The 23,461-nt window shown below is 34.0% G+C and overlaps 5 protein-coding genes across 5 annotated transcripts in view; 3 read left to right on the forward strand and 2 right to left on the reverse strand.

Annotated features, from left to right (window-relative positions):
• Positions 1-535: 535 nt before the first annotated feature.
• On the forward strand, positions 536-6,597 carry LOC107185551 (pre-mRNA-splicing factor ATP-dependent RNA helicase PRP16). The gene is given in 9 exon segments (XM_015573254.1): positions 536-1,123; positions 1,673-1,902; positions 1,977-2,260; positions 3,029-3,630; positions 4,089-4,232; positions 4,327-5,239; positions 5,796-6,162; positions 6,164-6,439; positions 6,516-6,597. Coding segments are annotated over 9 exon segments (3,402 nt in total). The 5' UTR covers positions 536-619.
• Positions 6,598-7,279: 682 nt separating this feature from the next.
• Positions 7,280-9,195, reverse strand: LOC107185561 (60S ribosomal protein L23a). Its single transcript, XM_015573268.1, has 4 exons — positions 9,130-9,195; positions 8,361-8,659; positions 7,822-7,949; positions 7,280-7,612 (listed from the first exon to the last, which is right to left on the reverse strand). The coding sequence occupies exons 1-4, from the start codon at positions 9,161-9,163 to the stop codon at positions 7,351-7,353; spliced, it is 723 nt and encodes a 240-aa protein (XP_015428754.1). The 5' UTR covers positions 9,164-9,195; the 3' UTR covers positions 7,280-7,350.
• Positions 9,196-10,061: 866 nt separating this feature from the next.
• On the forward strand, positions 10,062-12,189 carry LOC107185509 (ras-related protein Rab-34). The gene is made up of 6 exons (XM_015573202.1): positions 10,062-10,121; positions 10,433-10,599; positions 10,676-10,777; positions 11,352-11,416; positions 11,688-11,818; positions 11,974-12,189. The coding sequence occupies exons 1-6, from the start codon at positions 10,062-10,064 to the stop codon at positions 12,187-12,189; spliced, it is 741 nt and encodes a 246-aa protein (XP_015428688.1).
• A 681-nt stretch (positions 12,190-12,870) lies between these two features.
• LOC107185607 (NADPH--cytochrome P450 reductase) overlaps positions 12,871-23,461 on the forward strand; it is a 30,471-nt gene continuing 19,880 nt past the window's right edge. The window contains exon 1 of the mRNA XM_015573332.1: positions 12,871-13,120. The gene's annotated coding sequence lies outside the window, so the exon portion shown is untranslated. The remainder of the gene's footprint in view (positions 13,121-23,461) is intronic.
• LOC107185510 (histone-lysine N-methyltransferase SETMAR-like) lies at positions 16,600-19,029 on the reverse strand. Its single transcript, XM_015573203.1, has 4 exons — positions 19,026-19,029; positions 17,163-17,668; positions 16,732-17,097; positions 16,600-16,605 (listed from the first exon to the last, which is right to left on the reverse strand). The coding sequence occupies exons 1-4, from the start codon at positions 19,027-19,029 to the stop codon at positions 16,600-16,602; spliced, it is 882 nt and encodes a 293-aa protein (XP_015428689.1).

A 23,461-nucleotide genomic window follows, 5' to 3' on the forward strand; every position in this document is an offset into this window, starting at 1 on the left:
TCGAATGAATCATGTTCATGCCATAAAATTATTAATTACATATATGACTCCACACAACCGTAGTAACAGAATGCAAATATTCATAATATTTCAAATTACACGCTTTCCAAGCTTATGCCGTTTGCCGTTAAGGGTACAATAGACAAAAATGGACGTTTATAGTCAGGGTTCCTAACACTATTTAGATTCCAGCAACCTCAGCTAACCAGATTTCACAGTTTGACTACGTGGAAACATGACTACTACTGAGACGTCTACAAAAATTCTCCAAATTCATGGTTAACGTAGTTAAACGTAGCCAGGTCCACGAACGTAGCTACCCCCAGGCTGGGGGCCCCAGCTGCTCCTAGCAATTCTGGCTGTTGTCACCAGTTGCCACCCCTGATCTATGGAATGTTTCTAAATGTTTTACTGGTTTTACTTCAGTTGACTTGAGTTGGCTTCAGTTTTACTCGTTTTACGTGTGTCAATAGAGGAGTGGATTGTGTTATTATGCTCCAAAATGGTATGACAGTTTTCAACATAATTGCGTAGTACGGACATAATGAGAAACGATATGACACGCACTTGCATCGTTAATTATTGAAGTTCCTAATTACGAGTGTTACATTCAGTAAAAATGGACACGTCCAGCGATCCAAATTTATATAGGTTAGAGGGTACTGACAAAAATCAGACTGCAGGTCTGATTATTCGGAAGAAACCGTCCGACCACACATTTAAAAAGCCACAAATGTCTGTTTTGGGACTCGATAAACTTGCGAAACGAAAACGACAAGAAAATGCCCAGGAGTCGAATTCGTCAAGATCAAATTCACCACAGTCAGAGGTTAAAGAAAGAAAATATAGATCGTATGCTGAGGAAACACCAACTCATACTGGTGGCGTGAATTCGGAGGCTCAACAGAGATTAGAGACACGACTGAAACATCAGAGGTTAAGTGCACAGGACAAGCATCACAGACGTGGCCACAAGGATCATAGTCGAGATAGTGACTCTAGAAGAAGAGACAGAAGTAGAGAAAGGGACAGGGAAAAAGAAAGGAGTAGAAGCAGAGGTAGCATTAGACAGACACCTTTAAGATTCAAAGATGAACCACAGACACCGATATTTAAAACAAAGGTAAATATAGAACTGAGTATGGTATGTCTTAGGTACTTCATATATCAAATTTTGATTCCTCTTTGAACTGTTTATGCTTATCGTGTAAAAAGTGCACATACATATTATGTCTTCAACTTACAAATCATAAGTCTATTTGGAAAGGTGATCTACATGATAAAAGTAATACTAAGAAGCAACAAAATAAAACTTAATATTGTCTGTTATATGAATGGTATAAATATGTTATTCCTCAACAGTGTAACCAATATGAAAGTTATCACTTTTCCTTAACACATTGACTGCCAGCTACGAGATAACTCGTAGTTGAAACATTGCAAACATGCTGGATTATTTAAATACCCCTAAAAAATTTTGACATAACATTAATATCACAGTATAATTTAAAACAAGACAAGCAATCTCTATTAATCAAACGCATATATATTTTCAAAGATTTATAACTTACAAAATGAAATAAAGAGTGTCTGGCTACGTACTGCCTTTTCTACTGTGGCAGACAACGTGTTAATATAAATTATTATATTGTATTCTCTTCGGCTCTCGTAGGATCCAACCTCCAGAAGTAATTGGGATGATGACGAAGATGAAGAACCAAGAAACTCAAGTTGGGATCATCCAACGCCGAATCTTTATAGTAGCAGAGATGGTCGTGAGAGTACCAGGAGTGAATTCACTCCTTCGTATAAATATAATTCTTGGAATAAAGACAAAGCTAGTGGTGCTACACCTATGGTAGATGGAGAAGAGAAAGAACTGTGGGAAGAAGAGCAACAAAGGTATTTATGGTCATTATACGTTCAAGCATGCTTCTATTTATTGTGACGACTAAAAATGAAATATTTGTCTTTAGATTGGACAGGGAATGGTACGCCTTAGATGACGGAGAAAATCACGCTTTCGCAGATGTATCTGAGGAATACACGCGAAAAAAAGAAATGGAACTTGAAGCGAAAAGGCAGAAACGTCTATCCGCACAGCAGAGACAAATAAATAAGGACAATGAATTATGGGAACGTAACAGAATGTTAACATCTGGTGTTGTAAGTTCTCTAGACCACGATGATGATTTTGATGACGAAGGAGAGACCAGAGTACATCTTCTAGTTCATAATGTTGTTCCACCATTTTTGGATGGTAACGTATTTTCTAAGAAACTTCAGTTTTTGGTAATAGTGTATTATTCGGTCGGTATCTCCGATTTTCTTCAAACTTCAATATGCATGTTGAAAGGGGCTGTCTAAAAAGGCAAAATATCATTTTAAAATACGTCGCAAACAATTATAAGTAGCTTTAATTTCAAATTATATTTGTAACTGATGCCTAACCTAAACGTCACTATAAATATATAAAAGATATTCAAAGCACTATATTGATCAGAGTTGATTAGAGTTAGTTTAATAAAAAAGAACAAGAATTTTCAGAATTGTTTGCGACATTTTTTAAAATAATATTTTGCCTTTTTAGGGAGCCCCTTAGAACATATTAAAGTTTACAGAAAATCGGAAATACCGACCGAATTGTACACTATTACCACAGACGAGATATAAGAATAGACCTAACATGCAATGTAATTTTCTGTCCCATGCTTTAGGGGCGTCAGAAGCCCCCGTACTATCTCAGTATTCCATTCCTTCCTAGCGAAACCGGGACAATAATGTATGTATGTATCGCTGTATGCAATCACGGGTGTGTATGTGCTGCATGTTATCACAGTGTCGAATGTAGTTCCTGAAATCGGAAAATTTTATGTAGAGGTGCGCTCGAACCAGCACGATTTTCGTGGGACACGAAGTCCCATAAGATGTTAGGTCTATATTTATATCTCGTCTGTGCTATTACCCACTTTTATATGTATAATTTGTTATATACTGTAGCATGAAAGTAATTGTTTAAATTGTTCAGGACGAATTGTATTCACCAAGCAACCAGAGCCTGTCGTACCTGTGCGTGATCCCACTTCGGATATGGCTCTTGTAGCTAGAAAAGGATCAGCTCTGGTGCGAGCATATCGTGAACAAAAAGAACGGCGTAGAGCCCAGAAGAAGCATTGGGAACTAGCTGGAACTCATATTGGCAATATTATGGGTGTTCGTGATAGAAGTAAAGAAGACAAAGAAGATCCGGGCCAAGAACACGATTTCAAAGCTGGCCAGAAATACGCCCGTCACATTGGAGCCGATGAAGTCACCGGGGAAGCGAAATACAGATCCATTCAGCATCAGAGAAGAAGTTTACCAGTATTCGCTGTCCGTCAAATATTGTTGAACGTAATCAGGGAGAACAGTGTGGTGGTTATAATCGGGGAAACCGGTAGCGGAAAAACTACACAATTAACACAGTATCTTCACGAAGATGGTTATAGTCGTAACGGGATGATCGGGTGTACACAGCCCAGAAGAGTAGCAGCTATGTCTGTAGCCAAGAGAGTTTCCGATGAAATGGCTACTACATTAGGAGATAAAGTTGGTTACGCTATTCGTTTCGAAGACTGTACTTCGAAAGATGTACGTATTATACCTTCAACTTGTGCTGTCAGTTCTAATAGAAATTACGGTAATAGTATACATTTCGATCGGTATCTACGATTTTTTTCAAACTTGAATATGTCGAACAGGGCTGTTTAAAAAGGCAAAATATTTTTTAAAATGTGACAAACAATTTTGGAAAGTATTTTTTTTTATTAAATTAGCTCTAACCAACTCTGATCAGTATAATACTTTTCATGTTTTTTCATTTAACCTACATGTATGCAGTGATGTTAGATTTCGGTTACAAATTTAACTTAAAATTAAAGGTACTTATAATTGTTTGCAACATTTCTTAAAATGATATTTTGCCGTTTTAAAGGGCTCCTTTCAATATATTAAAGTTTAAAGAAAAGCGGAGATACCGACCGAATTGTACACTATTACCGAAATTACTTAAATTATTATATACCTTTAATTCGTATCGATCTTTGTAGACTGTTATTAAATACATGACCGATGGTATTTTATTGCGAGAAAGCTTAAGAGAGGGAGACTTGGATCGATACAGCGTTATCATTATGGACGAAGCTCACGAAAGATCCTTATCCACTGATGTGTTGTTCGGTTTGCTCAGAGAAGTAAATATTTTTAATATTAGCTATATCACGTGCTTCGATAACACTAGCTTTCTGATTCTTTCACGATCACTAATTACTTAAATATGCATTGTAGGTCGTAGCACGACGGCATGATTTAAAGTTGATCGTGACATCCGCCACGATGGATTCCAACAAGTTTTCAGCATTCTTCGGGAATGCGGCGACCTTCCAGATTCCAGGTCGTACATTTCCAGTGGAGATATTGCACGCGAAAAATCCAGTAGAGGACTACGTGGACGCCGCGGTGAAGCAGGTGTTGCAGATTCATTTGCAACCGCGATCTGGCGATGTATTAGTATTCATGCCTGGTCAGGAGGACATCGAGGTCACCTGCGAAGCGTTGAAGGAACGATTAGCGGAGATCGAATCGGCTCCTTTGCTTTCGATTCTACCGATTTATTCCCAGTTGCCCTCGGACCTGCAGGCGAAAATTTTTCAGCGTTCCGAGGGAGGTCTACGGAAATGCGTCGTGGCTACGAACATAGCGGAAACATCGTTGACCGTGGACGGGATTGTGTTCGTTGTCGATTCTGGTTACTGCAAATTAAAGGTTTACAATCCACGAATCGGTATGGACGCTTTGCAAGTGTACCCAGTATCCAGAGCGAACGCCGATCAACGAGCTGGAAGAGCTGGACGTACTGGTCCCGGCACCTGTTTTAGGTTATACACACGGAGACAATACTTGGACGAATTACTCCTAACTGGAGTTCCGGAAATCCAGCGAACCAATTTAGCAAACACTGTGTTACTCCTGAAGTCTTTGGGTGTACAAGACCTGCTAGCTTTCCACTTCATGGATCCTCCGCCGCAAGACAATATATTGAATTCGTTGTATCAGTTGTGGATATTGGGCGCTTTGGATCACACGGGACGTCTGACACCTTTGGGACGTCAGATGGCAGAATTTCCTTTGGATCCGCCGCAGTGTCAGATGCTGATTGTCGCGTCCCAGCTTGGTTGCACTGCTGATATACTTATCATAGGTATGCTCGGATTAAACTACGAATGGGTTATGTATATAAATATAGAGGATGTCCCAAAATAGTTTCGACTACCGGAAATGAGGGGTACCTGGGATGATTTGAAACAACTTTTTCTTTAGCAAAAATCTTATCCGAGGCTTTATTAACGAGATATTAACGAAAAACCCCGACTCGCGCTCTGATTGGTCGGGGTTATTCCTTAATATCTCGTTACCAAAGCCTCGGATAACATTTTTGTTAAGGAAAAAGTTGTTCCAAATCATCCCAGGAATCCCTCATTTCCGGGATTCGAAGCTATTTTGAGACACACTATAGATTATTATTGATTAATTCACAGAAAACAAAATTGAACAGAATCTTGTTCAATTCAGTTAGATTTCACAAGAATCCAACCTGAATAAAAGCCTTATTGAGTATTATTAACATTTGTAGTGTACCAAATCGTACAACAATCAAATCAGCAGTAAATGCATAAAATGTACAATCTATCGATAATTCATTTCATTACGATATTTGGTTTCTTAAACGATACATCTCATTGAAAATATTGTTTCAGTTTCAATGTTATCCGTCCCGTCGATATTTTACCGACCGAAGGGCCGCGAAGAAGATTCGGATTCAGCGCGGGAGAAGTTTCAAGTACCAGAATCCGATCACTTGACGTATTTAAACGTGTACAATCAATGGAAAGCGAACGGTTATTCCAGTTCGTGGTGCAACGATCACTTCATCCATGCAAAGGCTATGCGAAAAGTACGGGAAGTGCGGCAGCAGCTCGAAGAAATTCTGAAGCAACAAAAGATGGAGGTTGTTAGCTGCGGTACCGACTGGGACATCGTCAGGAAGTGTATCTGTTCTGCGTATTTCCATCAAGCTGCTCGATTGAAGGGCATCGGCGAGTACGTTAACTGCCGTACAGGAATGAGGTATGGGCTTCACGCCTGACTACGTGGTGTACCACGAGCTTGTTATGACGGCCAAAGAGTACATGCAGTGTGTCACAGCCGTTGACGGGCACTGGCTGGCCGAGCTCGGCCCTATGTTCTTTAGCGTGAAGGAAACCGGCCGAAGCGGACGCGCGAAGAGGAGAAAAGCGATGCAACATTTGCACGAGATGGAGGGACAGATGAAGGAAGCGGAAGAAGAAATGAAGGCTAGGGCCCAGGAACAACTTGAACGGGAGCAAGCTTCTATTAGGAAGTAAGTTACCTTGAGATTATTTAGTATTTATTCTTTTTTTTTACGTATATTATATTTTACATTATTCTATTCGTAGGAAAGAAATATTGACCCCTGGTATCAGAGAACCAGGAACACCCGCTCCGTACCGTAAAACTCCAGGTAGATTAGGATTGTAATTGGAATCTTGATGTGTGTAAATATTAAGAGTAATGTATAATGAAAATTTTTATATCTCTACTAAGGGAAGTACGTGAATTCTGTTAACGTACCGGTTTATATTATTTTGCATTGACGATTGATGGTTTACTAATGTTTAGCAATAAAAATTATTTTAATAACATGTGTACTTTTAGGTTTGTGTTTTTTCTAAATACAGAAGGCACACTTCTGTCGAACACTGTTTAAAATTATGGAAATAATAATATTAATAATTATGTGAACAAATATTTGATAACTTTTTTTTTTCATATTAGGAAAGAATAAAAATTCGTTTAAACTTATAATCATTTTAATCTGACACACCGGGAGTAGTTAATTTCGTAACATACTGTGCTGTTTCATTCAAATTCGTGCCGTGATACTTCATGTAATTCCCTTATTAGAGAAATCCACTGTATTATAGTTATAATTAAACACAAATAATTTAAAACTTCGTATCTTACAATTTGCATTAATTGTAAGATATTGTATGAATACTTTGTATATAAAGATTTAAAGATAAATTTTTTTTATACAGATCTACGTATAATTTATTATGCAAAAAGATCATTTTTCCGCGAAGCATTCAACTCGGAGATTTTATGACTCAACGCTATTCACAGAGAGTCTCAAATTGGAGTAAAAACAAGAGACTAAAGCTGGTTTTATATCAATATTTATTATCAGTACAGATATATCCTTTCTTCCATATACGTCACGTGGAGGTATATTTATATTATACCAATCTTATTAGCAACATCAAGTGCATCGTAATCACGCGTCAAACGGACATACGCCTTCTTTTTCCCGTCCGGCCTGATTAACGTGTTAACTGTAGCCACATCAACATCGTACAACTTTTTGATGGATGCTTTGATATGGTACTTGTTTGCACGGGTATGTACGATAAAAACTAACGTGTTATTTTCTTCAATCTTTTTCATGGCAGCCTCAGTAGTCAATGGGAATTTAATAATGTTAAACGCGTCCATGCTGAAATGACGAAAAATATAATTTTCTAAAAAATAATTCTACATATTCGGCATATATTCAATTTTTCTAGAAAATATTTGAAATATACTTTAAAAAAAAAATTAAATGGCGACACGTATATATCGTCTCTTATTTATGGGTATTTATACTTTACCGGCCGTTTAAATATTAAATAGTAATATCCATATTTAATTCTTAGTAGAACTTACCGATTCCTGTTTGGTACAGATTTCCTAGCATATTTAGGATTCCTTGGCGGCCTGAATGTTTTTGGCCGATGGAAATGTACTGACGTCCTTATTTTCCTCACTCTTGATCCATGTACACCCTTCAATATCTGTAGAACATAGATACATTTATTTTGAGTATATTCTTAGCTACAACAATGTTACTTATTATACTTGTGTCAAATCAGATCTATGTTAAAGTTGTTATCATAAACATTCAAAGAGATTCCCTAATGTATTTCATCACAAAGACACCTTTTATACAAAATATAGTAGATTCTTGATAGCAACTATGTCCCTAAATGTATTGATGAGCTAATATTGTAGTAGACAATACGATTTTCTGTACATTTAAGAAGTAACGTTAAACAATGGTAAAAGAGCTACATGTACAAGATCTTGTTTTGTGTAATCGAGTCTTTTTTTCAAGGGGTCAGTGGACAATTGCTAACACATAGAACATATCAAACTGTTATCAAAATCGTCTATGCATCTTTTTAAATGATACTATGCATACTAACCTTCTTCTGTACTTTAAGTGCCTTCTGCAGAGATGCAGCTGACTTTCCGCCTTTAGGTGTTTTCTTCGCAGCTTGGACATTCTTCTTAGGTTTACTGATTAGTGGTTTGGCAGCAACCTTAGGCGCAGGCTTCGCGGCTGGTTTAGCTGCAGGCTTTGCTGCACCAGCTGATTTTGCTGCTGCTGTTTTTTTTGCAGCTGCTGGCTTGGCAGCTGGTTTTGTCACCTTTGTTGTGGAAGCAGCTGTTGCTGGCTTCTTCTCAGTTTTCTTTTCTGTTTTCTTCTCAGCCGGTTTGCCAGCTACAGAAAGGAAAGCAATAAATTACATTAGAAAACCATAATACACTAATTAAATGTTTAAAGTTTAGTGGTTTCAACTCGAACTTATTGATTATCTACACTCTGGTAATTGGATCTGTAAACTAACACAGTACGAACATTTTCAGGTTATAATAACCACACAGAATCACAAAATATCACAATTTCGTAAACTACCTTTACTTCATATTAATAGTTTAAGTATGTAAAATAAAAGTTTAAGAATATTTGCAGTAACAACACAACTATATTAAATGTTGATATTTTCTCAAAGCACACATATAAGGCCGACCACATGGCTGAGGTTCCAAGCGAACACACGTTTATTAAACAAAGTTTTGCATCACTCGTTTTATAAATATATTTGCATTGATCATTGATTATCTATTCATATAGTATTTCTGTAATCTTTTCGATGCAATTTAAGTTCTATTTACACTTTTAGTATGTACCTGCTTTGTCCGTAGGTTTCGGTTTTGGAGCCATTTTGCTAAAAAGAACGACAACACGGACCGGAAATAGACATCTGGAAGATCGATCCACTACGTTGATTGTTGATATACAAATTCAATATTGTAATTCTAATTGATGGAAATATGAGTTTATTAAAATTTAATGAATTTTCTCAAAATATACAATTATCGTAGATCCTTTATTATTAAAATGCCATTTATCTGAATATTGTTTAATCCAGCGCCCAATTAACCATAGAATGACCTTAAAATATATTAAAAAACCATTTCGAAGACATCCAAATAAAATATGAAAATGGTTCTAAAATTATTAGATAAAAAACATTGAAGCAGAAGGATAAAAACCGAGTGAAATAATTAAGTTTTTATTAATACTGAATACATATATAAATATTGCATAATAAAAATTATTCTTGTATTAAAATATCAATTTTTTAGGTCTAAGACGTCTTTAAACCGTCTTCAAGGCGTCACGTGTTATCTGGGTTCTTTAAGATAAATTTTCGAACCCATTTTGAGGAACATTTTTTACTTATTTTAATGTGTACTTATGCCCCTAAATCATTTGACCATTTTTTGAGACACCATACATATCTTGTTGGTGCGTGTCATGCGTGTACAAGGAACAGAGGGGGTGTACATACACCTGCCACAGCAACCAATGTTTTCCCTCAGTTCAAAATTATTTTCAGCAACGATAGGGGTGCAACTTGTAACACATTATTACTCTCTGAAGCCTTGTAGTTTAAATCTATAAAACAACACTTTTAGATACAATAATTTGATAAAGTCCAAAAATTACTTGTGTGTAACATAATACATACGCATAAATGTAATACTACATTTATAATCTTGCTGTTATACAGCACAATCTACAATTAATATCAGTGAAATTACATACAGTGTAAATAATGTTGGAAACGCGTTCGGCTGTTTATAAAATGATAGGAGTTGCGCGGGAGGAACGGCAGGTATGATTTAAAATATATAATTTTTTAATCGATACATTATTATTGAAAAAATATTTATGAATGTTAATGAAATTTAATCTATATGAAAAGTTCTTAGTAACAAAATTAATTTTGCAGTAGAAGAAGATTTATAATAATTTTTATTAACTTAATTATATTTATTTTTAATGATTTCTTTGAACTTCATAAACTAAAATAATTGTTTATAATATTAAATAATAATTATATAATAATATAATAATTTATCAGTGAATGATGATCATAATTACTAATTATTCGCCGTATATTACTAAAGACGCAATTTTATTTAGATTGACAATTGGCCACCACCATATTCATCAGACGTCACCCCATATAATGAAAGAAACTTTTGTACGCTTGTAAGGCGCTCATGTGCAACGAAAAGTATATCTTTAAGAATTGCTAAAGCGATAATAATCGGCGACGTTTCGGTCGGAAAATCGTGTTTAGTAAATCGGTAACTACATTTATTACACATGTAATAAAAAACAAATGTAACATTACACGAAAATTTAATGTCGATTCTATTACAGGTTTTGTCATAAAACATTTAATACTAATTACAAAGCAACGATAGGGGTAGATTTCGAAGTGGAAAGATTTGATATTCTTAGCATCCCGTTTCACTTACAAATGTAAGTGTTCAATCATTATGTATACTTCATTAGATAATTTAAAAATGTTAGTTAGAGAAAGCAGCAAGGATAAATTTTATATAATACTTCTTAAGGGATCTTATGCATTTTCAAAATATAAGGATGGTTCATTACATGCGGAACCCACTTTGGATGTAGACAGAAGACATAAAAACAATGAAGAAAGTTAGTATATTAATTATTATATCAATAAAAAAATTATTATCAAATTGCAGCCATTTTTATATGTAACAAATTCTGTTTTAATTCTTTGTTTGAAAGAAACCATTGAGAGGTTGGTATCTTATGACACAGGATTGCAACATTGCTTTCAGATCAAATGTGTGAGAGGTTTTATACCAGAAACACTTTGTTTGAAGATGAGCAGTTACTCACTATTAAAGTACAAAAGGAAATGTAATCAGGAACAAGGTCAAATAGAATACACAGTTACATGAACTACTTTCATTGTTTTTATATTCTCCGTTCACCATTCAAGTGTATAGCAGATGTTATGGAGCGCTTTGTATAATAATCACTGTAACAATTATTAATTATAGTCCTCTTATTTTAGATGGGATACAGCTGGTCAAGAAAGATTTAAATCCATTGCTGCATCTTATTATAGAGGGGCAAACGGTATAAAAAATTACTGTTAGTTAAAACTGTGGGTATTTATAAAGATTTGTATAGGGTAATTGTAAGTTATAGAAATTGGAATCAAAGGAAAATTTGTTTACTATATTGTGGGTTCAAACAAATAAAGTAAAAACAGCTTTTAATTTTGTTAATCAATTTACTATTTTTTATTTTAAACTATATATTTACTATATGAATGTATAATATCCACAGTCTACTTTCTATTATATTTCTCTTTATATTTGTAAATTATCTACAGATATTTTTTTAGTAATCATTGTCACATTTGATTTGAGCAATTTGATATCTTTGGGACATTGTGAGCAATGGTTGTCTGAAGCAGCTAGAAGTAATATAGGTCCATACCATCTGTTTTTAGTAGGCACAAAACGAGACTTATTGGTAAAGTACATAGTTTTTTAGATTTATGAAAAATAAAAAAATTTTCATACAGATAATTTTGATAACTTGATAAGTTTTAATAGAAAAGAATTTGATACTGTTTTATAACAGTAAAATAACAATAGTTGTTAGTAATTATTTAATAACATTTTCAGTCCAATCAGATATATGGAATAATAGAGAAACGAGCTATCGAAGTAGCACAAAAAATAAAAGCTGAATTTTGGGCTGTATCTTCTAGAACAGGAGATGGAGTATCAGAATTCTTTACAAGAGTCGCTGTATTGTCCTTTCACTTTATGGTACTAGATGAGTTACAGAATGTAGAACAGAAACCAATCAGCATCGGTTCAGACTTAATAAGTATGTAAAGTTTCCAAACGTTTATAAATAACTTTTGTAGTACCTTTCGAAGTTACTAAGTGTATTTATTTTAGCTCTGAACTCTCAAACAGAAAATCTTAAAAGGAAACGGAGGAAAAACAAGTGCTTTGAGTGTTCTAATTTGGTAATAGAGTATTAACTTATACACTATATACCATAAATCGAACAACAAGAATCTAAATTTCTACTTTTTTTTCTTAAGTTTACACATATGGAAACACATCTATAGTGCATATATATTTTAAGATGATATTACAATATTTTTGTACATATTTATGACAATTGCTTTAGTTTTAATAGAAATTTGTCACCATTTGTAAGTAAGCAATGACATAAAAATGTGGTGTTTCATTTATTTACTTGCCCAATGTTTGATTACTTTAAAATATCACAACCAGCAAAAATATTAAATGACGCTTTGTTGTCAACGACAACTTGTTGTGAGCCGTGAAGCAATTCAAATAGGCCGCGCACAGAAGAACCTTCCGGCTGCGTATTGCGAACGGATTCATCCTACAATCGTTCTTTGTTCTTCACACTCATCCATCCTCCTTGTGCTTGGATTAACTCATGTATTCGCATATCCGGAAAAAATACGTTCTGCTCGGAGATTCGACAGGCGAAGTCTGACGCGTCTGACGACACGGCCAGCCGGACTGAATCGTTGGATGTGTTTTCACATCGACGGATCTGACACACATACGTCGTTACGTATATCGATCTTCCGCAATACCGAGAACCTGTCGTGTCTAGATCATTTTAACGCGAGTGCAACGTGCCGAGGAATAAAACTGAAAATACAGAAAGTGCGGTCACGTGGGAATCACGTCGCTTACGGTTGTTTCACCTAAAAAAGTTCTCCCGGAAAAGGCGCAACGAATAATTCAAATTTCACTCGATCGGAAAACGCTTCCTCAGGTAAATCCAATGGTACATTTCAACAGGTGGTAGTGACACTTGTGGTGGTAGTAATAAAAGCAAGCAGTGTGCGTGTGAGATCTCGTTTGAACAAACAAAAATACCGGAGATCATTAGATCGATTAACTAAAAAGTTTTATACACACAATTGCTCGATAAGTTAATCGATTAAACTGAATCCACAGGAAAATAAATATGAAAATTCTTTGGGAATTAAAGTACTAAATAGGTATATTTATGCATTCGCGTTTTTTATTGAATTATCTATAAAGAAATATGTAGTATAGTTCACACCTAATACGGCTCGAGAAATATTATAACAAAAATGTTATAATAGGAGTACCAATTTAAATTCCTTTTAGATTAAAACATCTCATCAGTTATAACTTTAATCTGAAATCTTGTAAAGTTGACAGAAGATTAACTTTTGAAAGGATGATAGATGACTGCCAAATTGGTAGGATTCAGTATTTTTATCACTATAAAAATCAAGTTTTGTTTTTTTATCAAACAAGGAAGCAATTATTTGGGCGGTAACAAAATACGATCACAGACTTTCTTTCGTAAAATTCATCATTTGTACAACTGATAAGGGCTTGTAAATTTCGTGGTACACATTCAACCAATTTGTTTACAACAAATCTGAAATATTTTTTATTCCTTCAGTATTTTTTTCTAGTTTAAATTATAACGTATAATTTTCAATTTTAATTATCCCTAAATATTCTATTCTATTAGATTCGGATTGAGGGAGTCTCGATTGTTTTTAATAATTTTAATACATTATACAATAACTATTCTTTCACTGCTCATGTAATCTATCATGTGGATCATTATCTTTTCCAGACATAGACGACAATTATTCAAAATACAAAATTAAATATAATATTCAAATTAATTAATCATTAAAATTGTTTTAGTACTTTTACTTAAAACATAATTTCAATAAAAAATTGATTGATAATGAATCATTTCATTCAAAATCAACCAAAATGTGAAAAGATTACAAAATAGAGATTATCAGAGAGAAAATCATTTGTCCAATTATAAATAATTGTTAATTAAAGAAGGTAATATTTTATTTTAATAATACCTAACCCCAACTTATTGAGAATAGTATTCCTTCTTTTTAATTTAAACGTGTACAAGTATTTTTCATGGATTATTCATTAAAACATGAATGTCACAAATATAATATTTTTAATCACAAATAGTTGTCTTTATTTTCATTTTGAAAGCAATTGTATGTAAAGAATGTTATATTTACAAAAAATATACTACTCCTACTACCACCATTGCAAATGTACTTCCTGGTGTATGTGTGTGCTTTTTTTACATCTTTTAAACTCACACATCTCATAATATTTTAAGAAAAATCTAATTTAATTTTCTTCTTTTTGTACATTTAATATTAGTATTATATTTTGTAATACATGTATTAATACTTTACTAAGAACCTCAATGTTGATTATTGAACTCCCAGACATTTTTTATTAAACTTTTACTTATTACTTATATTATGATTAAAAAAAAATGTTTAATTATATTTATGTATTCTTTTATTCATTCACTACATTTGAATGCTTTCAGAACTGGTCCATTTCCTTATATTGTATACTACTTCAGTTATACATCAGTTTCTTTTCACATATATAACAATGTTTTGTGTTATTACCACCAGTTATATAAATAATGATATAAGAGCAATAATCATGTAATGTGATGAAAAGCAGAAACACGACTTCCTCTATGCAGTGATAGCAAATAGAAATTCGATATATTTAGTGTAAATTTTTCTTCTATCAAAGCATTCATGATAACTACGTAATAATATTCAATTATCAAACAAATAATCAATAGTGAAAGATTTGATGCACTTTACAATCAGTTTGCCATACAATTTGCATACTAAACATATCATAAATAATCGAAGACATCATATAACGCTTCCGTTAACTATAATACTGTTTGCTTCATCTGACATATATTGTACAATTACGATATTTCTTTATTATTTAGTTAGATTAAATTTATCAGCATGATAAGATTGATTAGCAAATTTTACACCGAAATTACATAACAGTCACTCTACATATAACTAGATCTTTCGAAATCTAATGTATAAAAGAAATTCCATTTACGCATACATTATATGTATATTAATTGAATTATGTTGCAGAAATAGTATGTTTCATTTTATATTATTGACATACAGCTGTATTGCATAGCACTGTATTAACACCATACAGATCCATGTACAAATATAAAATATAATTGATTTATGATCAATTCAGATTAAGGTATTATGTCTGCATTGAAGAAAAGATATAATTAAATATGAGGTCACACATTAAAATTATCTTCATTGTATCTCCATCTCAAGTACATTGTTTGATTATTTTCTCCCGTATCTTGTACATTTTCTACATTCAATCTAATGATGTCTTCTATGATTGCTGTTATCATTTCCCAACCATACTCTTATGTAATTATAACTGTATATGTATAGAAATAGTGATTATTTGATATACTATACAAAAAGACATAACATATCTTGTGAAAAATAAAGAAAATCATGATTTCAGTGATATTTATAATACACACAGTAAAACATTTTGTTTGAAAGAAAACAAAAGTGAACAAAAATGTTGCTCTCACACAAGTAAATATTTAAGCTGTAAACTCATTATCATGAGTCATACCTAAATAATCAAATATTTATATCATGTGTGGTGTTTTATCTACATTGTGTATACATTGCATATGTTGATACAGTATCAGACAGAATTAAATTGATGTATTTGATCAGTGAATCATATTATTATCTACAAAATTTAAGTACTTTTGCAAAACTTTACAATAAGCGAATGGGATTTTGAATCTGTAGAGAAAGGCCTTCGAAAACTTTTTTTTCGTCTGCACAGTGAAGAATTTACATCAGTTTTTCTAGGGACACACGTTATGTTGTGTATGTTTGAATTTTCCGGGAATAGTATGTATATGGCGGGAAAATTCCAAACGAGAATACGAACAACGGAAGTCTACGATCAGGTCGAGCGGTTTTTTTCTTATAAAACAGTACAGAATGTAGGGCACATTCTTAAGCAAATAAGAAATACAGCATAAAACAGTTCTATATAAAACTTTCTTTCCAAGAAATGTGAACTTGGAAATTCATCACACACATGTTGTCAAACACGACGTATTATATATACCTCATTATTCACTACTTGCACTGATTATTATACAAACTGAATAACGTTCATTATCATTATTTACAAGCACTAACACGAGTAAAAATAATCTGGACCACGTAGCCAGACTAGTTTAGTAAAACAGAAATATATCTATAGGGTGTCCTATTTACAATGACCATTTCAAATATGTACCTCTGTTGTTATTGAGGACATCAGAAAATTGTAAAGGGAAAAGTTGTAACGTTTACGGGGTCTAATAATATGATTGATAAAACAATTAGGTTATGGCTACAACATAAATGTATTGGGTTGGCAAGAAAGTAATTTCGGTTTTGTAGTGTGAAATAAAACTCATTTTTTTTATACAAAGAATAAACTTTAATCAATTATATATTTTCCATTTTGTTCAATGACCTTTTGCCATCTTTCTTGCAGCTTCATGATTCCATGTTCATAGAATTTCTGGTCCTTATCAGCAAAAAACTGAACCAAGTGCGACTTAAGGTCATCATCATTTGTAAAAGTTTTACCATTCAAAGAGTTTTGCAAACTTCGAAATAAATGGTAATCAGATGGTGCCATATCAGGGCTGTATGGGGGATGCGACATCACTTCCCAACCAAGCTCCAATAATTTCCCACGAGTTACTAAAGATGTGTGAGGCCTTGCATTATCATGGTGGAACACAATTCCTTTGCAATTTGCCAATTCTGGCCGTTTTTCTTTTATTGCTTCATCCAGTTTCAATAGTTGTTGACAATAAACATCTGAATTGATCGTCTGGTTTTTGGAAGCAACTCAAAATACACAACACCTTTGTAGTCCCACCAAATTGACAACATGACCTTTTTTTGATGCAATTCAGCTTTAGATGTGGATTGTGTTGGTTCATCACGCTTGGACCATGATCGTTTTCGAATAATGTTACTGTACATGACCCATTTTTCATCACCAGTGATGATACGTTTCAAAAAAGGATCGGCTTCATTGCGCTTGAGATGCATATCGCAAATATTGATTCGTTGTGTTAAGTGAATCTCTTTCAATATATGCGGAACCCAAATATCGAGCTTCTTAGCGAGTCCAAGACATTTTAAGTGATTTTCAATTGTTGTATGCGATACATTTAACCTCTCTGCAATCTCTCGAACAGTTATGTGACGATCCTCTTCAATTATGGCTTTGATTTGGTCATCATCAACTTCAGTAGGTCGACCAGAACGTTGGTCATCTTTGAGTGAAAAATCTCCAGAACGGAATTTTTTAAACCAATTCTGACACGTGCGATCTGTTATGCAATCAACACCATAAACTTCACATATCTCTTTGTGGGCCTCAGCAGCTTTCTTTCCTTTACGAAAATAAAAGAGTAAAATATGCCGAAAATGTTCGTTTTTGCACTCCATGTTAAAATTGACCCTGAACTAACAGCTACAAACAAAAATTTACACAACTTGCTTCTGAAGTAACCTAAATGTGACTGATATCAAATGTCAAAAGGAAAAAACCATAACGCAGACAGGAGTCCTTCAAAACGCTTACAACGCTATCTATGTGTCACAACCGAAAATACTTTCTTGCCAACCCAATAGTTATACGTTCCCATAATAACACGATAGTCGATATAACATACAGTTTCCGTCTCAAGGTTATGTCAAAGTTATATCGCATATACGCATTATAAAGAATATTGAGTTCCACTGAAAGAAAAGAAATAATAACGATGACCATGAAATCTACAAACATATGAATTTGACCTATTAGTTTCCTGGGACACTCTGTATACTGTACAAGGCGAATCCTCAAATTGAGTTTTCTTGTACATGAAAACTCGCCCAACGAAATTCAACTGTATATGTATATTTCTTTTTACACACAAAAACACCTGCTTTTCGGTTGTACACTCACGAGCAAATTTGGCTTCCGCTAGGGAAAAATGTGAGGTACGGAAAGAGCCTCCTATCATTTAGTTTTGGGAGTTATTGAAATTTATGCCAAATTAATATTCGGTTTAACATTTATTTTCGAACTTGTCATAAATTTAGTAAGTGGCAGGAGACTTTTCCTTTACACCACTTTGTCCCCTAGTGGAAGCCGAGTTTGCTCGTGGGTGTACCACTGGGCAGTCCGTGTATCGAAAGTTGAGGCTCGTAAAAATATTGACACGGAGGATTCATTCTTTTTATTTTGCCGCGCAATCCATGAAAACCGTGTTTCTGGCACCGCGTGAATGAAACATGAAAATTTTCAAGTGATTCAGCTGCTTCTGCGGAAACTTCTGCAATCATACACGTGCTGAATTTTGCATTTTTTATGCGTCCACGTATTGCATAATTGAAATAGCGTGCTAGACATATCGCGAGCACCGCGCACGCAATATCACGCTTTGAAGATTCAGACGTCAAAAGCCTGTTGTGATGCAATCGGATTGTATCTAATATTATACATCTATCAGATATTTATGACTGTTCACCGCTTCGATTGTCAATCTTTCGATGTGTCTTAATCATTAACATAAATAATACATTATGTATGCTTAATGAAAAGAAAATTAAGTTAAACAATATTATAATATAATTTATATTTTTTAAATATATCTATAAACTAAAATAACGTGATACGATCAGTGGATATCTTTTAACTAATTAGTAAAGTATACTTTCCTCTTCTTCATTCTCTTATCTTAATTTCTACCTATTTTTTACTACCCATTCTCGTCTTTTGACCCTATTTCTAATTTCTTCTTTAATCAATTTTTCTTTTACCTATTTTTTCAAATTGAGTCATAAACGTTTTATATTCAAACCACCTAAATAAATCTATTCTGATATATTAATATTGTAGGATTATCCGTGTATTTTAATTTATAATTGTTAAATTACAACTTAATTTATCTTCGTATATTTTGAATCTAGTAATTTCGCACCACTGCAAGTTTCGAGGTTGCTCGTAATGACCGCATTAGACGGACCACCCTGTATGAAGGTAGTACACGCAACAAGAGCGCGAATGCCATTTCTTCGTGACGGAAGTTACACTTTTTCTTTTTGCCTTTCACTTTCTCCCATGATTTAAACTCGTGTTGCGTTCGTACGACCGTTTCTCGTTGTAGATAACACCGCTGCGGGCATTTTCATGGGAAAAAAGAATGACATCGTGCTTCCATTTCACGATATTCTTGTGTTCGTTGAAAACTGTTGTTTGGCATTTGAATGAAAATTCGTATTTACGTGTTGTCGCTGAAAGAAGGTAAAAGTTGAGAATGACTGAAAATAAAGGGCAGGAATTGAAGTAACCATCGTTTTTGATGTTTACTGAAAAATTAGTTTATATTAGGTTATGAAGCTTTTACGCTACTTTTGATATTTTTGATTCAGTATTATCTTATTTCTTCAATTATATGTTGCTCTTTTCTTCACTTTTTGTTGTTTTTGTTGTATATTTATTTTCTCTAAAATAGAATACGAAACTTTATTATTATTACAACTGACGTAAAAGAAATGTATTAACTAAAATAATAGGAACAATAGTGAAAGATGGAGTTACAAATATTTATTTGACAGTAACTTAGTTTTTTTTTAATTTTTAGGTTTAACGAGTTGTTTATGGTTTTATATTATGAAAAAATCTCAGAAGCTTTCACTAGATTCGACGAAAACATGAGTCCAATCACTGGGTAAAGTGTTAAACTGCTCAATGACTTGATAAAATATCATTCCTGACTGATGTAAATGATCCCTCTGGTTTCTTAAATGTTTATCCCATTTTGACCAGTCCAAGATAAGATAAAATATCCTCGATTTTCCTCCATGATAACTAGTAATTAAAAGTAACGCAATTAAACAAAGAAAACAGAAGTTGTATTAGAATAAGATACGAAATTCTTTGTTACATCTCTAATTTATCTTAAGATTTCGTTATCGTTGCTTAGATTCTTTTGTGGCAGTTCACCTTTTATTCAGAGATTTGATCTTTTCTTGATAGATACTTCGTTGTATCAATACGCCGATAACATGTGTGTACCAGTCATTCTTGTTTGGATACATGTATGTACAGTCGGTATCAAAAGTATTCGTACACCCTTTAAACCTGAACAACTTCTTTAAAATTGGTCCAAATGACTTGAGTTATTTTGTGAAGTTAGAGACATTAGTGTACTATATGATGTGTCAAAAAAAAGAGTTGAAGAAGTTGCAATTGGTTGGAATCGCGAAGAAAATAGTAAGGTCGTTTTTTACAACTTTTTAATCTCAGGCTATAATGAAAATTTAATAAATACATATTGAAGATTTATGTTAGTTATATACATGTTGAAAATTTCATCAAAATCGGTGAACGTTGTTACGTTGTACCTACTACTTAGTAGGTTACTAGCGTTGTAAGTCATTTGGACCAATTTTAAAAAAGTTGTTCTGTTTTAACACGTTGAGCGCCACGCGTATTTCTAAGACAATCCCGTTCAGGCCACGCTTATAGTTATAACATTTTATAGTTCTCATGTTACACGCTGTCAGCCACCGATGGGTGACGCGGCCTAAACGGAAAGTCTAGTGTCAGCCACCGATGGCTGACATGGCGCTCAACGTGTTAAAGGCTGCACGGATACTGTTGACACCGACTGTACGTACTTTATCCGCGCGCGATTAATCGAGTAACTCGATACGAAGATGACGCAGAGGCTTGTGATTCTCTTAACTACCGGATCTACATATTTTTCAATGTGTACTACTGTTCAGAGTTGGTACAGTCAAGGAGTGCGGGTCAGTTGGTCGAAATATGTATAACCTCTACCCCTCGTAGTCCACCTTCACTCGTACTACTTTACAAAGGACAAAAAGATAATCGTCTTTTTATTATTGGCTAGAACGATTGTTATATACTTACGCGCTGCTCGAATCTCCTGGTACCATAAACTGGCATAAACTACCACTAGAATCTTAAGTGTATGAAAGCCCTTTACAAATAGCTTTCTCTGATTTTATATTTTTCAGTACAATCACAGAGGCTATTGCTCTCTAACAAAACTTCGTTTCATCTTTATATATTTATTTTCCTTTTCAATCCTCTTGCCAAACGGTTTAACATTTGGTCGACAGCCGGTGTTGTCCGTGCATTACTACCCGAAAGAAAAGGGTCATAAACCTGGACCCCTCGAGTACATTCACAAATTCAGTGCGGTCAAATCAAACTTCGAACGGCCAGTTTTATGAGTTGATGTGTACTCATCGTCTTGATGGAAAGATTTCCCCCACCACAATATCCTGGAAAATCCAATGGATTTGTTCTGCGTCAGGGCAATCAATCAATTCACAGTATTTTAGCAACCGCCTTCACTTTGACTCTAGCGCAGGCCTGTCCAAGAATTTCGCCCTTGTGGCAGCGTTTCCTTCTAGGGCAAAAGTACTTAACAATAGAACTACCGACGATAATCACATATTTGCTTTGATCGATGGGTAAACGTGAAAAACTTTTGAAAATTTAGAAATTTAGAAATTGACTAATTTCTTCTCTTTCATATCGTAATAAAAGGTGCAAAAGATCTGAGAAAATGTATTGTCATAACATTTTAATCGTCGTTGTAAGAGTGTATTGACAAGTCATTTTGACTTGCTTGGTAGTTCTAGTGTTAAAGCGATAGGTCTGCTATACAGGGTGTAACAAAAATATTGAAGGACCCGGAAATGGGAGACTCGTGAGGTGATTTAAAACAAGTTTTTCCTTAGCAAAAATGTTATCCGAGGCTTCGTTAACGAGATTCTGAGGAAAAACCCCGACCAATCAGAGCGCGAGTCTGTCAGCCGAGTTCCCGCGGTAACGTTGACTACCAATCGCAGCGCGAATTTTAAAGATGTATTTATTCTTTTTGGAATCTGGTAGAATAGGAAATAAAGTAAACAGATCTTGGTTTCAATTCAGTTCTTGTAGATTAACCCCTAAAAATCTATATTTGCATAAACGTTCGCCGTCTGCTTATTACGTTAATTTGTATGAGGGAATCGCGGAATTTTGGTGTCGATAACAATCGTAGCGGGAACTTACGACCTCCGTTGACTACATACATAGTTTCATCGTGAGTTTGCGCGAAAACAACGGTACTATGCACTAGTGATATACGATACAATATCGATATTTCAAATATCGAATATCGATACTTTCAATTCAAATATCGATATTTAATATGATGATATATTTTAGTATCGATACTTAACCCATAAATATATTTATACCATTGGTATAGAAATTATTCTAAAAAAATTGCTATGTTTATGATTTATACATATAATCCATAATATATTATCGTAAGGAAAATGGACCAATCGCAAGCTTTCCATAAGTTTAGGTCGATTTCTTTTCCGCCACTGTTACCTGAGAATTTGCCTTAGTAAATATATGCTTAAATAAATGATTTAGTTTCATTTTTCCATTTTATTGCATCTAATTTAATTGCGAGTATCGATACCAATAATATCGATATTTTATTCCCGATATACATGTGTGTATCGATACTCTGGGTAACAATACATATTGAATATCGATACTAATAATATCGATATTTTATTCCCGATATACATGTGTGTATCGATACTCTGGGTATCAATATGTACCCATACCAAATATTCATACAATTCAAATGTATCGCCATCGCTATCGTCCACGAATCAGATTGGCTAGCACAGCGTGACAAAGAGATTGCAGGGAACGCACTAGAATGAGTGAAATAAGAGCCAACAACAAACGACCGTATCGAGTTCAAATGCCCCTGCTACAGGTGTTTCGGGTCTCTGAACTAGTGATGCTCGATACATGTAAATATCGAAAAATCGGTTCATAAATATATATCGATATTTTGTATCGATATTTTAGGCAATGATACACCGGTGTATTGATACTCCGCGGCTTGATATTGCTCTTCGAATATGTAGATCTTAGAAATATTCTAAAGCATGTGTGTTTAATTACGCGTTTTTGAAAACAAAAAAAAGTAAACGCGCAGTGTATACATATAAAAATATAATGCGTCAACGAGTGTTACACTTGATGTTAGATAATTGAAAAAAGGAATAATTTTGTGACTGATATGTTTTTGTTTCTTTTTCTTTACTAGTATCGTATCGATATGCATTAATATCGATACGTTCTGTCC

Source organism: Dufourea novaeangliae, unplaced genomic scaffold (genome assembly GCF_001272555.1).
Source record: "Dufourea novaeangliae isolate 0120121106 unplaced genomic scaffold, ASM127255v1 scaffold48, whole genome shotgun sequence".
Lineage (NCBI taxonomy): Eukaryota > Metazoa > Arthropoda > Insecta > Hymenoptera > Halictidae > Dufourea > Dufourea novaeangliae.

What these genes read in the sequence shown, in the direction of transcription:
- LOC107185561 (XM_015573268.1), bottom strand. Translation starts at nt 9,163, where the DNA reads ATGGCTCCAAAACCGAAACCTACGGACAAAGCAG. An exon ending in GAAACCTACGGACAAAGCAG is followed by an intron (nt 8,660 to 9,129) that starts GTACATACTAAA and finishes TCCTTTCTGTAG; the next exon opens with CTGGCAAACCGGCTGAGAAG. An exon ending in CACTTAAAGTACAGAAGAAG is followed by an intron (nt 7,950 to 8,360) that starts GTTAGTATGCAT and finishes TATGTTCTACAG; the next exon opens with ATATTGAAGGGTGTACATGG.
- LOC107185510 (XM_015573203.1), bottom strand. An exon ending in CTGAATTGCATCAAAAAAAG is followed by an intron (nt 17,098 to 17,162) that starts GTCATGTTGTCA and finishes TCCAAAAACCAG; the next exon opens with ACGATCAATTCAGATGTTTA.
- LOC107185509 (XM_015573202.1), top strand. Translation starts at nt 10,062, where the DNA reads ATGTTGGAAACGCGTTCGGCTGTTTATAAAATGATAGGAGTTGCGCGG. An exon ending in AAATCGTGTTTAGTAAATCG is followed by an intron (nt 10,600 to 10,675) that starts GTAACTACATTT and finishes ATTCTATTACAG; the next exon opens with GTTTTGTCATAAAACATTTA. An exon ending in TTATTATAGAGGGGCAAACG is followed by an intron (nt 11,417 to 11,687) that starts GTATAAAAAATT and finishes ATATTTTTTTAG; the next exon opens with TAATCATTGTCACATTTGAT.